Source organism: Podarcis gaigeae (assembly GCF_964106915.1).
Source record: "Podarcis gaigeae genome assembly, chromosome: 4".
Classification (NCBI taxonomy): domain Eukaryota; kingdom Metazoa; phylum Chordata; class Lepidosauria; order Squamata; family Lacertidae; genus Podarcis; species Podarcis gaigeae.
Genome location: NC_139677.1, coordinates 76,195,816 through 76,212,489, shown reverse-complemented (window position 1 = coordinate 76,212,489; position 16,674 = coordinate 76,195,816). Strand labels below are relative to the sequence as shown.

Genomic DNA, 16,674 nt, shown 5'->3' with positions numbered 1-16,674 from the left:
GCTACAGCCTGCCCCCCCAAAATCACGCACCCACTGTTGCCTGGGGCTGCAATGGTGCAAAAACGTGGTTACAAAACATGGATCCACATGGATCCTCAGGATCTTTGCATTGGGTCAGCCCAAATTCACCATCAGAGCACATAGCATGTCCATGGCTACAGCCTGCCCCCCCAAAATCACGCACCCACTGTTGCCTGGGGCTGCAATGGTGCAAAAACGTGGTTACAAAACATGGATCCACATGGATCCTCAGGATCTTTGCATTGGGTCAGCCCAAATTCACCATCAGAGCACATAGCATGTCCATGGCTACAGCCTGCCCCCCCAAAATCACGCACCCACTGTTGCCTGGGGCTGCAATGGTGCAAAAACGTGGTTACAAAACATGGATCCACATGGATCCTCAGGATTTTTGCATTGGGTCACCCCAAATTCACCATCAGATCACATGTCTGGCCACAGCATGAAGCACAAAAATGATACATCCACTGTTTCATTCAGAATGTTTTTTCCCCTTGTTTTCCTCCTCTAAAAACGATGTGCGTGTTATGGTCAGGTGCGTGTTATAGAGCGAAAAATACGGTAGTTATATTATGCTTTGTAAAATCACAAAATTATGTTGGTATTTTTTATTTTCCTTGTTTGATGATAGTTACCTTTTAAAATACATTCAGTAATGAGTTAAAACAAATAATTATTACGGTAGTAAAAGAGGCGGCGCGAGTAGTTTTGCTCGGTGCGTGCGACTGGCCCAGCCCCTCTTTCCTTTTCCTCTCTTCTGCTCTCCCGCCGGGCGCCTGAGGGAGAGTTACTTAGCGGTTCTGAGGAGCCGCTGTTGTTTCGGCAGGGGAAAAACCGCCGCCCGCGAACCGCCGAGCTCCCTCTCTCTTTCCAGCCTCTCTCTCTCTCTCTCTCTCTCGCTATGGCCAAGGAGGAGGAGAAGCCCTTCAGCCAGTCTATGGCCGAGTGGCGGAGGTTCATCTACAACCCCAACAGCGGCGAGTTCCTGGGGCGAACGGCCAAGAGCTGGGGTGAGGAGGGCGAGCGAGCGAGTGCGGGCGGGGAAGGGAGGGGAGGGGGCGGCCGGCACGAGGGGCGGTGGGAGGCGAGGCGCGGCGGGCACTTGCCTTGCCCACCACGCATCTCTCTCCTTCTCGGTCTCTCTCCCTCCCTCAGCTGGCGAGGGGGCCACGAGGCGGGCGGCAGCAGCAGCAACGGGCCGGGAGCGGATCTTAGAAAACTTCCCGGGGCAGGACCCCAGTATGGGCCCCCCCAATATTTTTTATAAGTCGGCGCCCCTGACCTGTCTCTATGAATGAGCAATAGAAGGGCAACATTGCAAATATGTCATTGAAAATGATAGTGGAAAGGTGAATGAGGGGGGAAAGGAAAGTAGGAAAATTGTTAAATTTCTTTTTTTTTCCCCTCTCAGCTCGAAAGCAGTGGTTTTCTCCAAGGTAGTGTTATTTGTCCACTTGTGCCAGCAGACAAGAAAGTCCTGAATGCACACTGCCTTTATTGTACCATGCTATCCACCATGAAAGATGGCAAAGGGCAAAGATGTATGTCACTCCAGCCCAGGCAGCTAGTGATGAGCTGAAGCTCTCTGAAGCATGAGGATTTACAGCCTTTGTCATTATTCACTGTCTGAGATAACATATTGATAGATGATTCATTTAATCATATAAACTACAAGGACCTTTGTCCAAGATCATCAGAGAAACAAGTGAGTGTATCAGCCCTACAAATTGAGGCATACTCAGCAGGATCCATCACAGTCAGAGTTGGGAATCTTACATGTATGTATGTGTGTTGGAGAGCGTGTTGTATCTTGTGGGGTAGGGGTGGGCAGAAGAGTGATCAGGGTTACCTGTATGTGTACTAGGGAGAGTACTGAGACCCAATACATGTATGTATGCTGGGATGAAAGAAGGCTGGCAGAAGAGTCTGCAAGAACTGTCTATCTTTGGGACTCTTCTGCTGTATTTGCTTGGAATCTATCAAAATCCCTTGGGCTTCACTTTCCGATCTTCAAAAGAAAATGGTCTTCCAAGTGAATACAAATGGAAGAGTGCTTAAGATCCACAGTGCTATCCATGGTTTTAAAACAATAGTACAGTTAGCGGGGGACCAAGAATGGGCAATGGGCATTTTCAATTGGTTTTCAGTGCTATTTTCCAATAAGTTATACTAGCAATGTCTTTTTTACCTTATTGCTACCATTTAAATACTGTGGTTTCCCCCTGAAATTCTTTACCTTGCCTTGCCTTGTATGCTACATCATATATAAGTGACTGGTAAAATTAAACAGTGCTATATAAAGCAGTTTGGAATAAAACAGTGGTATAAAAAATGAAACATGTAAATAGAAGTATAACATACTCTATACTATGCATATTAATATGTATATTTCTTCTAGGTGATATAGTTGCCACCTTTAGCTGGGACTAGGGATTTAAAAAGGATTTTTTTTGCCCTCCCATCCTGTATTTCTCACACACAGCACTGTTTCCATTCTTCTGCAGTTTGTCTTCCCTCCAAACCCAAGATATTTATCTTGCTTTCCTCTGTGGCAAATTGACATACATTAGGTAATAACATTGTTATTATGTTATTCCACTCTGTTCATTTCAGTGCAAAGGAAAGGCAATGCAAATGGGAGAAAAAGCAAATCTGTTACATATCATTTGTGAATTGAAAGCCACAACAATAGTGACTGCTGGCTGTATTTGCTGGATTGGTTTCTGTACCAGCCATGGGTTGAACATTCCAACATCAGCAATTACCCTCCCCATTTCCATTACTGACAGAATTGTCTGACATCCCTACTAGGGACACACCTTTTAAGTATCCCAGTGACAAGGGAGGCAAGAAATTTGTGAGGATGCTGCCTCCTGTCTCCTCTCTGGTCCTATCAGCCATTCTGTGGCTCCCATGGTGAAGGTGTGGCCCAGTGAGAGTCCCAAGGGCAAGACAGAGGTGTATTAAGGGCTTCATTCAGCTCATGGTTCTCCAACTTTGGCATGAAAGATGTTAATAAAAAGCTCTCATTCTTTGCATATATCAGTCACCTCTATCACACACCTGGTCTACCTCACTGTTTTATCAACTTCCATTAGAGTCCGGCCCTTTCCCCATTCATGCACAGATTCCATTTACTATTCTCAAGCAAACCACTACAAGCAAGGGTCCCAGAAGTGAACCGTGTCTCACAAAGGCTTTATGGGACTTTCCACAGAAACTCACACAGCAATTAGAAGGGTAGTTTAAATGCATTTTTAAAACCCGCCTTCCACGCCCACTGGCAGCATGTTTGTTGTCTGTATTTGAGAAGCAGGCACGGGGAGAGAAGCCTGGTAAAAGACAGGCTTTAAAATGAAGTGACTTGTCAAGTGTGTGACTGTGGCAGGGATCTAGAAGGCAGTAAATTTAGCAGCTTTCTCTTCCACTGACAGCCTGTCATGTGCTTGAAACGTAAATAGTGGTGGAGACAAATCGCTGCTGTTTTCCTATTAAGCTTTGGCCCACTGGCCTGCTGGCCTCCTGGCAGCATTTCCACCCACCTTCCTGGCGTGCCTCATTTCGGGGACTGATGTGGGGCCCTCCCATAAGCTCTGGAACAGGAAAGGAGAGGATTATGGTGTCAGTTTTTAAGTGTCCTTGGTGTTATAGTACTGTTAGTCACATGGAGGAATAGTCTCCTTTTCTGATGTATCTGAATCACATTGTGTGAATAACCTGGAGAAGAGGGGGGGGAGCCTACATTTTTCTCCCCAATCCCCATCTGGCCCCAGTCTCCATTCAGTTTGCAAATAAGGGTCATACAAAATACAGGAGATCTGTGGTTAGGATTTCTCTCTCTCCCTCTCTCTCTCTCCCTCTCTCTCTTGGCTCCCCCAGACAAGCTGTTTATTGAGCATTTGAATGCACAAAGTTTATGTGGATGTCCAGTTTTTGCTGAGCATTTGTCCTGATTTGTTTGCCTAAGCTGAAGGACAAGATGTATCGTCCTTCCAACCAAGCTTGCAGTTGAATCTTTGCTGATGGGACAGCATCCCGAATTGCACCTGAGAGCAGCAGGCTAGCTTTTAGGGACACAGGAGCCGACCACATATTCCATACAACTCTGTTGCCGAACATCTTGCCACTGCCTCACACTGCCTAATAGCAGGGCCAGCCCTGCCACAACTACACTACTTGACATGCATATGCATGTAACAAAAGTCTGGTGAGAATGAGACTTTTTTTGAATGGAGAAGCAGCAGGAAGACAGGCATTTTTAATCACAGTAACAAAGCATGAATAGTTATTTTAATTATTATAGGTTAAGTCTATAGATGTTTGTATTAGACTTAAACAAAAGGAATTTGTTTTCTACTGAACCTAGTTACTGCAGGTCTAAATTTCACTCCACCTACTCTTCTTCAGAAATTTCTACATTCAGCCATATTCTTTTTCTCTTCTTTTCCCAGTGGAAAATGAAGCCATTCTAGGGATGAAGATGACATCCTTCTCTGTTGCTGCGCTTTGTGTTCCCAGCACATTCATTCAACTGCATCTCTTGTAGCATTACAAAATTCTCACAAGGACTATGCAACCAAGTCACTTTAATACAATCCACGGCTCCCTTAGGTATGGCAGAGCAAAGGCACGACAGCAAATTCTGCAACTCTCTTGAGTACACCCTGACAAAGTTCCTAACAAAATCCCAACTCCCAGAGTTTCAAGAAGAATAGTGCCTAAAACTAAAGTCCTTTTAACCGTTCTTCTGGGATGGCACTGCTTTGTGTATTCAACAACACTGATAAGTGGTGCATGGCAGAACAGGGTGCTTATCTGCTCACTAGAGACACATGGGTCCCTCTAGCACAACTTCTTTTCTGTCAGTCTTTGGAATCACTTATTTGATTTATTTTCTCTGCTTCATTCCTCTTTGCTTTATCTCTTTCTGGACTCCCCCGCCCCCACTGTTCCGTTTTATCTCGTTCCCTCTCTTTCTCCCATTCATTTCTCTTAATCAGCCTTCCAGTCTGCTCTGCATCACCTTTAACTTTACAATTTTCTTCTCTCACACTTCTGTTTTACTCTTGAATACTCCAATATTTTCTATGGATTCATTTCTTCTGTGCTTTGCCAATCACTCTGTTCTTCCATGTCATCTTGGGCCTGCAGACTTTTTTTTATACACCAAAACATGCATATCAACTAGGGAAATGGTCAAATGATGGAGCCCAGCAGCACCAAATCCACAGTTCTCTTTTTGTACTGTTAGATCAGATATTATGCCACCAGAGCAGAAATGTAAACATGGGTCAGTGTCCAAAGACTCCCCTGTGTGCAATCTTCTAATCCCAACTCCTCGCACTATGTTGTTGATCACTCCCTTGCTTTGCCTATCCCTTGAAAAATTCTGCCAGTGACAGTGGAAGGACAAATTGTCTGGTCTGCAGTAAGGCAGTTTCGTATCTCTCCATGGGCAGAAACAATCCAAAGTCCACAATGCATGTTTGAGCCAAACGAACTCCATAAGTTATGATAACATCCATTCAGGTACATGCCCAAATATTTGCAGCTCTGGGGGGTGGCATAATTTAACCCTGTGATTTTTACCATTTATACCATTATTTGCAAATGGTATAAACTAAAGCCTGAATAGAGATCTTAAGTGGTTTCAAATTTATTTTATAAACTCATCATTGTGCTCAGTTAACTGACCTGGATTTATAAAGACCTTTTTTATTAAATTAAAAAACAAAACAAAACTGGGTTGTTGTACCCAAAACCAAGGAGCTTAACTAAAATCTGGGAATCAACAGTTGTTAAGAAACCTTTCAAGCATATCACTGTCACTAGGGACTGCAGCAGGTCTTCAACCCATTCTTTATGCTCCCTTCTACTCCACATTCCCTTTGCTAAGGTGCATGGATATGGTTCAGCAAGAGCGAACATTTTGTTCCCAGAGACATTGGAGAATACGAAGGCTGGCTGGTTGTTCTGCTTTAATTGCCTTTCAAATGCTTGCACGGCAAGCAATATACCCTTGTCCCCCAAGCAACTCTTAGGCTCCATTATGCTGTTGTGCTGAACATAGTCAGTAACAAACCAATTGATTTCCTCTGTCTGTCTTCCCTCCTGCAAAAGAGTACTGCCACCCCACACCCTTTTCCCTCCTTCTTTCTGAATGGTGGTTATACCAAGACAAGAAGCAGAGGATCTTATTAAAACAACTGAGAAATCGATCTGCACCACTCAGCACCACTTGGTCAATGCGAACTCTTAGGCATGGATGACAGCATCAGAATTTTTATCTGAGAACTGTGTGCATTATTCTCCTTTTTAAAGCTAAGGATTTCACAGGTCATCAAATAATACTTCATTTGGGCTGTCTTTGAATGACCTCAAAGTCTTGGATTTTATGATAACTCTTTTAGTGGTAGAGTGCAAAATATCAACTCTGCACATGGATATAATTTTGGCGTTGTAAAAACTTCCAATCACGTTTCTTGTATATACTTGGACAACGATTCACAAATGACAAAACAAATATTCCTAGGTGAAAGCATTAAAGGTGAGTCAAAAGGGTCAGAGTATCAATGAGGGTTCATAAGTATGTCTCTATCTTTGCACATAGTATGTCTATATCTACTCAATATGTGCTCCAGAGTGTGTGCTCTTTTGTCCATTGAACCTTGGGAAGTGGGCTTTCAATACAAGGCTGCAGGAGAAATATATCACCTGTGAGAGCTGTGGTTATTTTCTGCCCAGAAGATGTGCATGGAAAAGACATAAACTGGAAAGAACACTAGCAAGTCCAGCTAGAGGGAGTAAGGTGGGCACGATGGGCCTAGACGATAAGCTCTGAAGCATCACAGCTAATACTGTGGACTGGGGAAGCTGGCTTGCCAGCCCATAAATGGGAGCCTTCAAAGAACCAGCCAGAGCCAGACCTCTTTGCCACTCTGCTCATTGCTGGTTATGCATAAGAATGAGATGTCTAAAACCGTTGGTGGCATGGAGCTCGCTTACGCAGCATGCACTCAGCTGTGTCTTATTGCTTTGACAGAACAATTGTTAACACAGCAATTTTTACCCTGTCTGCTTTTGTGCCTAGAGCACTTGATGCTTCTTTGAAACCTGGGACTATTATTCTTTGATTCATTTATTGGGATTTTGTAGCCCGCTCTAGCTTCTGAACGAACAGCTTCCATTTCCAGTATAAATAATATACAAAGATATATTTTGCTGCCTGCACATACAGCAAAAGCATAAACTGTTTTCGAGTGTTGAGTGCACAAAGCATACTCTACAAGTGCAAGGGGCTAGGGGAGCCCTGATGCTGTCTGCTGTCTCCAGCATCACATAGCTTCCTTAGCCCTGCCCTCAAGGTCCATCCATTGAGATTGGATGTTTGCCAGTTGGATGCCTGTGCACAAAGACCTTGGTGCAAATAGGCTGCCACTTGAACCAAACCTCAAGGGTCCTGACTGTGGACACTGACCTGCAACTAAGCGTAACACATAGGGGAATGTGAGTTGCATGATATCTGGAGTGGGGGCAGCAATGTGTCCTTGTGGACCCTTATACTCATGGAAAATCATTACGGTGTAAAGAAAACAAGAGAGACGTGGTCATTTGGCTGTCAGGCAATGCTTTCTAGCCACAACCTGGTAGTGCTCCTCTTGCATATCTCCTAAAGCAGGAATGCAACAGCTCTGATGCAGTTTTAACCATCTCATGCTCAGTCTCCCAAGCTTCCTTCTTTTCTCAGCTCCCTATCCCTACCACTCTCCATCTCTCTTCATTTCTGGCTTGCCTGATCTTCCTTGCGTTTCCTGCCTCCCCAGTCATTCTTGTTTTCCATTTTCAGCATTGCCTGTTGCCTTCCAGCACGTCCAACCCTTTTACTCATTTACCATCTGCCACTCTCTACTGATCTTTGGATGTGTGTGTGTGTAATTTAAAACAAGTCTCTTCAACTAAGGGACAGATAAAAATGCCAAGCTCCTGGAAATCTGTGGTGGGTGAAGAAGAAAAGACTGATAAACAGAGGCTTCAAAGTTGTAAATAGGAGGGGGAGAAAATCCCCAGCTGGAGGTAAAACAAGAAAATGATGCCAAAGGCTCCCTTCGCTATCTTTGTTTTTCTGAAGCACAGTCCTGGGGAATGCAAGGTGGTGAGCTGGGGAAAGAGCTAGGTGAGCTAGACCTTAGACTAAACATGAAAAGTGCAGAAAGAACAAAACAAAACAAAAAAGGACCCTCCATACAGCACTGGAAGCTGCCACAGAAAACTTCAAATGGCATCTTTTGATTGGCACTCTTTTTTATCCCTTTGCATCTTGTTTTAAGCGGAGGGTACCCAACACGGTCCCACGGCCCCTTCTGCTCTCCACTCCACACATCTACAAAAGGGTGTTTGAAGAAAACAAACAAAGCAGCAGGAATTCTGCTATTTCCCCCACCCCATACATAAACATATACGTAGGTGAGTCTGAATTTTATCTTTGTGTAAATACGCAACAAGGAGAAGAAACAACAAAAAACAAAGAAACATATGTGGGTGGGTATCAGAGAGAGATGCAAGGTGTGTGTGTGTGTGTGTGTGTGTGTGTGTGTGTGTGTATAAGAGAAGGATGGCAAGGAATTTTGTGCTCGTCTCCTCAACAGAATACATCTGTGAAGTGAACATGAAATATCTGCTTCTGTCTATAGTTGATTCTCTTACCTTTAGCTACCAATAAGGATGCTACCAATAGATTGCTGTTCTGGTAAAAGCTCTGTTCTTCAGTTCAGGCTTATGGAAGTGCTTTGATGATAAGCTATGTATACTTAGAACTTCGAAAGATTAATACTCTATAAGGAGTAGCATGGTAGTTAAAGAACATAGATGCCCTATTTTTCATTACTGGACAGATGTTCTAGGTATATGTACAGTGGTACCTCGGGTTACATATGCTTCAGGTTACATAGGCTTCAGGTTACAGACTCCGCTAACCCAGAAATAGTGCTTCAGGTTAAGAACTTTGCTTCAGGACGAGAACAGAAAAAGTGTTCCGGCAGCATGGCGGCAGCAGGAGGCCCCATTAGCTAAAGTGGTGCTTCAGGTTAAGAACAGTTAGGTTAAGTACGGACCTCCGGAACGAATTAAGTACTTAACCCGAGGTACCACTGTATAACAGACTCAGGGGATTCTCACATTTGGATCCCCATGCTTCCACCCAAACCTTTGCTGCCTTATTAGAAAAAAAAATCCTATGCCTAAAAGCTTGGAGTGGGTGTTTTCCTGATATGAAAATGCCTATGAAACATTACAGATGTAAGAAGTGACCCACTAAAGGAAAATACAAGAGAGTGTGAAAAATGTGAATATGGCATTAAAATTGTATATGCATGCTAGGGCAAAACAATTTGTGATGCTGTGAATAATGTAAACCTTTCCATATTTGTATTTGTATTTGTGGTTAGGGATATATTTGGGAATGGTTCTTCAAAACAAAAAGTTAAGTATTGTATATATTTTCATGTGCTTCTATGAAGACACCTAAGTGTACCTGCAAGTTCTCACAAGAAAGGTAGTGTACAGTGCACATATTTAAGTTCCAGGGGGTCATGTACAGAGAGCAGCTTTTGAGCTCCATGGCTGGACATCAGAACCCACAGCCAGAAATACAGCAAGAGTCTCTAGGAAAAGGCAGGTGCCCAATATTTCAGTTGGCCCATGGTGCTTACTCTTCTGGTCCTTCTGGTGTGGTTGGTGGTGGACTGGTAGAGACTGAAGCCCATTGCCTAAAGTTAAGGCCATCTGGATTTGCTCACAAACTGACCTACGGGACATTGCTGAACTGCAATTCCCCTCATGGGCCATGCTTGCTGGGGCTGATGGTGGGAATTGTAGCTTAGCAGCATCCAGGGACCAAAGATTTCCCACACCTGCTCCTGAGCAACATGCTTTTTATTGACCATGGAGAACCCTCCTTTCCTATATTCTATTAGACAGTAGGAAGATATGGCATGAGTATGGCTTGGCTGGGCAACACCTAAGGGAGGGCATGCAAACCATCAATCTAGGAGTCTCTGAAGGGTATATTCCCCAAGGTAAAGAGGGTGGGCAAAGTGGTATATAACTTGGATTTATGAGATGTCGCTAAGAAAAGGTCAGTTCTGTAAAGGTCAACTGTATTTATATGCTGGCTAGCCTTGCCTTAGGAAAGTGGTGAAGAAACACCCATCACTTGGGATATATATAAAGCTAAACTAAGAAAACATTTGGAGAATACACAGTGGGGAGCCATCTGAAGCTATAACAGTGGAGAATGCCAGCAAGCGGGTGGTATTCCCAACTTGCTTATGAAATGGTGCAAACACAGAGACTTGCTCTGGAAATTGTCCAAAATGTCCACCTTCCTCCAGCTCCCTTTGCTGCAGTAAGATAGATAGCAACAAACAAACACCCTGCTGTTTCTCTTCTTCCCTCCCCCCCCCAAAAAAAGCTTGACAATTTAATGCCTCCCTGCAGACAGACTCTGTTCTTCTTACTATTCATTTCCGTCTTCCTCAAAGATAGCCTCCAACCTCTTTGAGACATTTAGATTGGAGCTAGCAAGACCCTCATTCTCTGTTTGGTGAACTGAATTGGTGCAAATAGCGCTCAATCTCGACAAAGAGGTCCAGTTAAAATACCCAGCTGTGTCAGTTTTGTTTTGTATTAGTATGATACAGCATCACAATTCAATGAATTTAAAAATAAAAATAGTTTGCTTTAAGGGCCCACAGCTGAAGAAAGAAAGGCTTAAGTATGAGTTGCATTTCATAGCTGTTATACAGTATATGGATCAAACTGTCATCCTGTGAACAAATGCAGTTTAGCTAAAAATACAGCAGCATTTTGCTGTTCATCTCTCCCTGTGTCCTTCTTCCTCTTTCTTTTTCTATCAAAGTTTTCTAAGGAACAGGGTGCTGTTCTAAATTGTAAGCATGTACAGCTCCAGGCACACTGCAAGAGTGATAGAAATATACCAGCGCAGCAAATATAGCAACAGTCACTGACACTCAAGGAATAAGGCCACAAAAGTCTTAGCAGGGATACTAGAAATAGTACATAGTTTAGGGAACAGCTGTTATCACAAATCCCAAGCATCACTGTGCTACAGAAAACACTTAAGACTCCTACTGCATTTTAATACATTGAAGAATAATTGGGAAAACATTCACCCATGTTTATTTACACACATATCTGTTTAGAACCATTACCAAAGGAGCAAGGATTTTGCTGTACATATTATGGCACCATTGAGGTCTTCTCCTGATGACTATGAAGTCTGTGAAGGGGACACACAAACAGTCCCCTTAGTCATGAAGTGGTGAGATGCACATCCTTTTCTCCATTGAAAAGTAGAGAGAGCTGAAGGGGAAAGTTGGAAGCCTGTCCTGTCATTCTTTCCCACTTCAGATTAATTCCACTAGATCTGACTTTAAAATAGAGCCCTTGGGAAAGCGAAGTGTGTTCTCTCTCTCTCAGAGGAGGGGAAGAGAAAGAGAATTAACCAGAGTAGGCGTTGCCGGGGTACCCGCTCAAACCTCAAACTGAACCCATGGATCTGAAAAGTTGATGACCCCGCATGAAGTACATACTTTAAAACATAGGGGCCAACTCCTAGGAGTTGAGGTCCCTTGACCCACCCCCCCATAAAGCATTTGAGGGGACTGCTCCCCCCAGTTTATGGGCATTGCCATTCAAATTGCGTGAGTGTGCCATGTCTTGTGATCAAATATGCAGATCACCCATGTGTTGGAGATGTAAAAAAGAGAAAGGCTCCTATCTACACATGTGGTGGAATTGTACAGAATAATATATACAAGGAACTCAAAAGACTACTTAAACTTACTTTTAAAAAAAAGATCAGAAATTTTCCTCGTAAGCATGCTGCCAAAGGAACTTGGAAAATCAAAAAGACCATTGACCATGTATGGGATAACAGCTGCCAGAATATTAGTGGCAAGAAACTGGAAGAGTCAATCAATACCCAGTATAGTGGATTGGCAGAAACTAATGGTAGAATACCTGCAGCTATCAAAGATGACAGGAAGAGTTAGGCGTCAGACAAAACAGAGAGTCTATAAGGAATAGAGAATATATAAAGAATACTTTAAAAATTATGGTGTAAACAGAAATCTCCTGGCAGAATTAGGCTGATCCTTGAAATTCATAAAAGGTAACGAAGGTATAATGAAAAATCACAAGAAACAGGTTATGTGGTATAATGTACATAACAGATAAAGTACAATGAGAATACTTGGAAGCCTTTTTAAATGTTTGCAGCACTTTTTATTTCTAATTGTGTGAATAATCATCGTAATAACAAAATAGTTAATGTTGAGAAATTTCATAATTACATATGTTTTTTCTCTTCTTTTTTCCTTGATTTTTATACACTTGTCCTTATCTTGCATTTTTCTTTTCTTTCTTTCTTATGTTGTAAGCTTGTAATGGCAAATACTGTATGGATGTATTCATTTTAACTCAATAAAGATTGAAATAAAAAACAACAACAAAACATCCCTCATCTAACGAAATCTAAATCCAGTAGCCCTGATTCTGGAATTTCTCAGCCCTCAGGTAAATAGGGAATACATAGCAATATAAAAGGAAGGGAGCTTTGGGCGTTAAAAAAATATGGTGGGGGGAGAGTCAGCATTGCATCCCCTTATCTCACAGTTATATTGAAAACTGGGCCTGCATATCAGGTGTCCTGTGTCTGTTCCTGTCTGCATGTCCATCTCAGCATGCAGAGCAAACAGGCACCTGTTCATAGTCCAAGAGCCCATACTGAGAAAATTACATTAGAAGGAACAGATTATGTGGCTATTTAAATCTCTTAGGGTGTGAAATCTCCAAAAAGTGCCAGCCTTACCAGCACCTGCTAGGGTATTAAATGAGTAGCATCCTACTCTGGGGGCCCATATTTATCTCTGAGAGCATAGGCTCTCTCAAGGTTCAAAACAAGCTCTTCTCCCTTCAAAGACACTCTGATTTGTCTACCTCACATGGAACGCCTTTTTCATTACTTCTCCAACAACACATTTTTGAATGGTAACTGAATAACTCCCAGATTATGCTAAGAGGGTTTACTTTGTCTCCAGTGAAAGCACTCTGCCACCACAAAGCGGCCATGGGATCCAGGTGTCTGTTGTTCTTTATATCAGTCTTGGCAGATTTTGGAATTGAATGCCCATGTTTATCCAACCCTAGTCTGGAAGAAGATCAGTGAATGTGGATCAAGACCCTTCCAAATGCAGAAGTGTTTCTGCCCAGTGACAAAAATGGAAATTATGCTTTAGCTGAGAGTGTTTTCTTTGGGACATTTATTCTTGTTATTGCTAACTCTTAAAAAAAAAATATCTACCCAATGTTCTGGTCAAAGTTTCATCTGTTCTCTCTCTCTCTCTCTCTCTCTCTATATATATATATATAAACCAAGCAAAGAAATTTCAACCAGGGTCTTGCCTACATGCTCTGTTGCACTCAGCTAAAGAGAACTGGCTAATGTACTTTGTACTCTATGTCACAGGAAACCCATGCCAATACTGTAAAATGATTGGAAGGTTCAGAGACATTGGGGCCACTGTAGGGAATCCAAAGGGAACAGAAGCTTCTAAGGATGGGTCTTACTGATACTGCCATTCAGTTGACAGTCATTGGAAAGGAAGCAAATTAACCTCTGTTTTTCACTTGTTGCTTGCTTGCTTGTTTGTTTGCTTGCTTGCTTGCTTGTTTTAGATATATTCACATCTGGACCATAGATAAAAATCTCAAGTCTTACTGAAATGCTTCTATGAAGAAAAATGATGGCAAATTCAGGACAGACAAAAGTACTTTTTCACACATATCATAATGAAACTATAGCATTAAACTCAACTCATTTATTTAAACTCATTAGAATGTGATTAGGGCCACTAATTTAGATGGGTTTAAAAGGGAATTTAAATACATGTGTATTTTCTCTCAAAAGATGCATTTTAACTAGTGCTGGGCCAAATATTTCCCCCTCCCTTGCTTTTGTGAAGCCATTTGTGATGACTTCTGGTGGTAAGCAAATTCTGTGAATTTCCCAAAGGGCAGCTTGCTTTTAGCAATGAGGGCTTCCCCAAAGACAGGAATAATATCTGATGGCTTGGTGAAAACTTTAAAAAGTGGATTGGTTTAACATTAAAGATTACATGGTCCAAGTTTTCTCACTTTTTTCACACACAAAAGCTTTGCCGCCATTTCATACAGTGGTTATGGGGCCCTCAAAGTAGCCCTTGCTTTAGATTTTGGTACATCTTCACTGTTAAAGAGAGTCAGTGAGTACCATTGGGCAACTGGTTGTGTGAAATTTGAGGGGAATCGTTTTTGTCTCATAGGGGTGTAAAAGGATTGAAAAAGAGAAACAGCAGCTGTTTTGGTCCCTGTCAGGCTTTAGGATAGGAGTGACATTGCATGTATTAGCACCCTTTACATACGTATTTGATTCTGTGTCCTGTAAAGTCTGGTTAACTTGTATATTGACAAATAAACACAAACATCATCCATTCTCTATAAAGGAAACAGAGAAGAGGGAGTGAAAAACATCATCATGTGTGCATATATTTGTAGCCACTGCCAGACTGGCTCACTTCAGTACCCAAATACCTTCTACATGAGCTGGCAAGTCAACCCAATTTTCTTCAGGAGTTCAACTGGAGTCTCTAATTACTGGACGTGAACCTATTTCCCAAAACTCCTTATTTTACAGATCTTTCTTTCATACCAAAAAAAAAAAAATCCTATTCCATTCAATGCCCTCTTAAGTAATTGAATTATGTATTTTGTCTCCTCTCAGGCAGGGAATTTGAAGGTGAGGAAGAGTTCCTGGAGATTCTGGGGATTACCCGGGAACAGTCGGGCAAGTATGAGTGCAAAGCTGCAAACGAGGTGTCCACAGCAGATGTCAAGCAAGTCCGAGTCACTGTGAATTGTGAGTATCTTTATTACCAGATTGGGGTGTGGAAAGCAACACTTAACTTCACCACATTGTCATGCTGATAACAAGAAGGAAAGCTTGCCTTACCTGACTGAAAATAATTCTTTTAACCTTTGTGGGCTTGCTTCAGGGAGCACTTCAGCATGGAAAACTAGTTCGATATCCCTGCTGAGCTATCAATATCCATTACTTTAGCCCAGGGTTGGCCCAAGACATTTTGGTACCACAAAATGGTGCCCCTACACCCTACTAGGCAAGAAGGGTTGAGTGAAGATCTAAGTCAGGAACAAAGAAAGAAGGAAGATTGACATCATGCTCTGCTGCCTCTGTGGACCCTTCTTCCTGAGGCTGTTGCCTCACCTTGCCTCATGGGTGGGCCAGTCATGCTTCACCCTCTACTTTATGGTTATCCATGAGGCAGAGGAAATAGCAAGGAGTGATATTATCTTCCATCCTGGGATGGACCATAAGCCCCAGATTCCCAGCTTTAGCTTTCATTAAAAAAAAAAAAAAAGGTTAAGATTCTGGCAAAATGTCCAGGCACTATTCTTCTTGGTTCTTTGTGCGGAACTAGCCTGCTCCCCACTTTGAGTGTTTAAAATTACCCTCTGCACTCCGAAAGAATTGCTGTCAATACTTCCCATCTGAAGAATGTAAAACTGTAGTTCTCTTTTTCCTTTTCAGTGTGATTTATTTATTTATTTTGGAACACATTTCAAAAAAAGGAGTATCAAAAAGCAATAACAGGATAGAACAGTACTACAAAGGGAAAGGAAAACTCACTGTTTAATAGACCTTCAGTATATCATGTGGAAGGTTGTGTAACAAAGTAAAGCAGCCTAAGGAGAAGCTCACTTTCTATTGAGAAATCTGGATGTGTAAACTATGTAGCCGAATCATAAGCCAAAAAAATATGCATGTATATTTGATTGGAATAATACACAAATTACTCAACCTATACAAAATCATGGATAACCATGGAATGCAGTGAAGTAGCTTCTGTCATACATCCTAACACAATCTGGATCTTTGTCTACATGAGATTTGTGCTAGTTCACAGTAGAAGAAGTAGAAGAAGAAGAAGAGTTTGAATTTGATATCCCGCTTTATCACTACCCAAAGGAGTCTCAAAGCGGCTAACATTCTCCTTTCCCTTCCTCCTCCACAACAAACACTCTGTGAGGTGAGTGGGGCTGAGAGACATCAGAGAAGTGTGACTAGCCCAAGGTCACCCAGCAGGTGCATGTGGAGGAGCGGGGAATCAAACCCAGTTCACCAGATTACGAGTCTACCGCTCTTAACCACTACACCACACTAGCACAGTACAATCAGTGGTGGACTTTGGGCTTTAAAATTTCAGCGGGGCCTTGTTCAACACCAAAATTCAGCACCCCCCACCTCTCACCTTCCGTTGCTTGTCATTGTTGTGCCGTCCTCAGTAGTGCCCTCTTGGCCCAGTGCCCAATGCAGGCAAACTGGCCCCAGTCCCCTCAATCTTGCTTTGCTGCAATTCTATACATGCTTACTAAGGAGAACATTCACCAAGGCTCAGTAGGGTTCATTTCCAGGTAAATGGATATAGGATTGTAGCCTAAGGCTGCAATTCTAAACACACACACTAGAGATGGGCACAGTAAGATTTACTTCTGAGTAGACTTGTCTAGGATCGCACT

General features: G+C 42.5%; 1 protein-coding gene across 3 annotated transcripts in view; it reads left to right on the top strand.

Moving 5' to 3' along the window:
• The window catches only part of LSAMP (limbic system associated membrane protein), a 1,399,704-nt gene that overhangs the window by 1,337,349 nt on the left and 45,681 nt on the right, over positions 1–16,674 (top strand). For all 3 annotated transcript variants that reach the window (XM_083737172.1, XM_083737171.1, XM_083737170.1), the window contains one exon: positions 14,861–14,995. In XM_083737172.1, the coding sequence (XP_083593298.1) occupies positions 14,861–14,995 (135 nt within the window). The remainder of the gene's footprint in view (positions 1–14,860; positions 14,996–16,674) is intronic.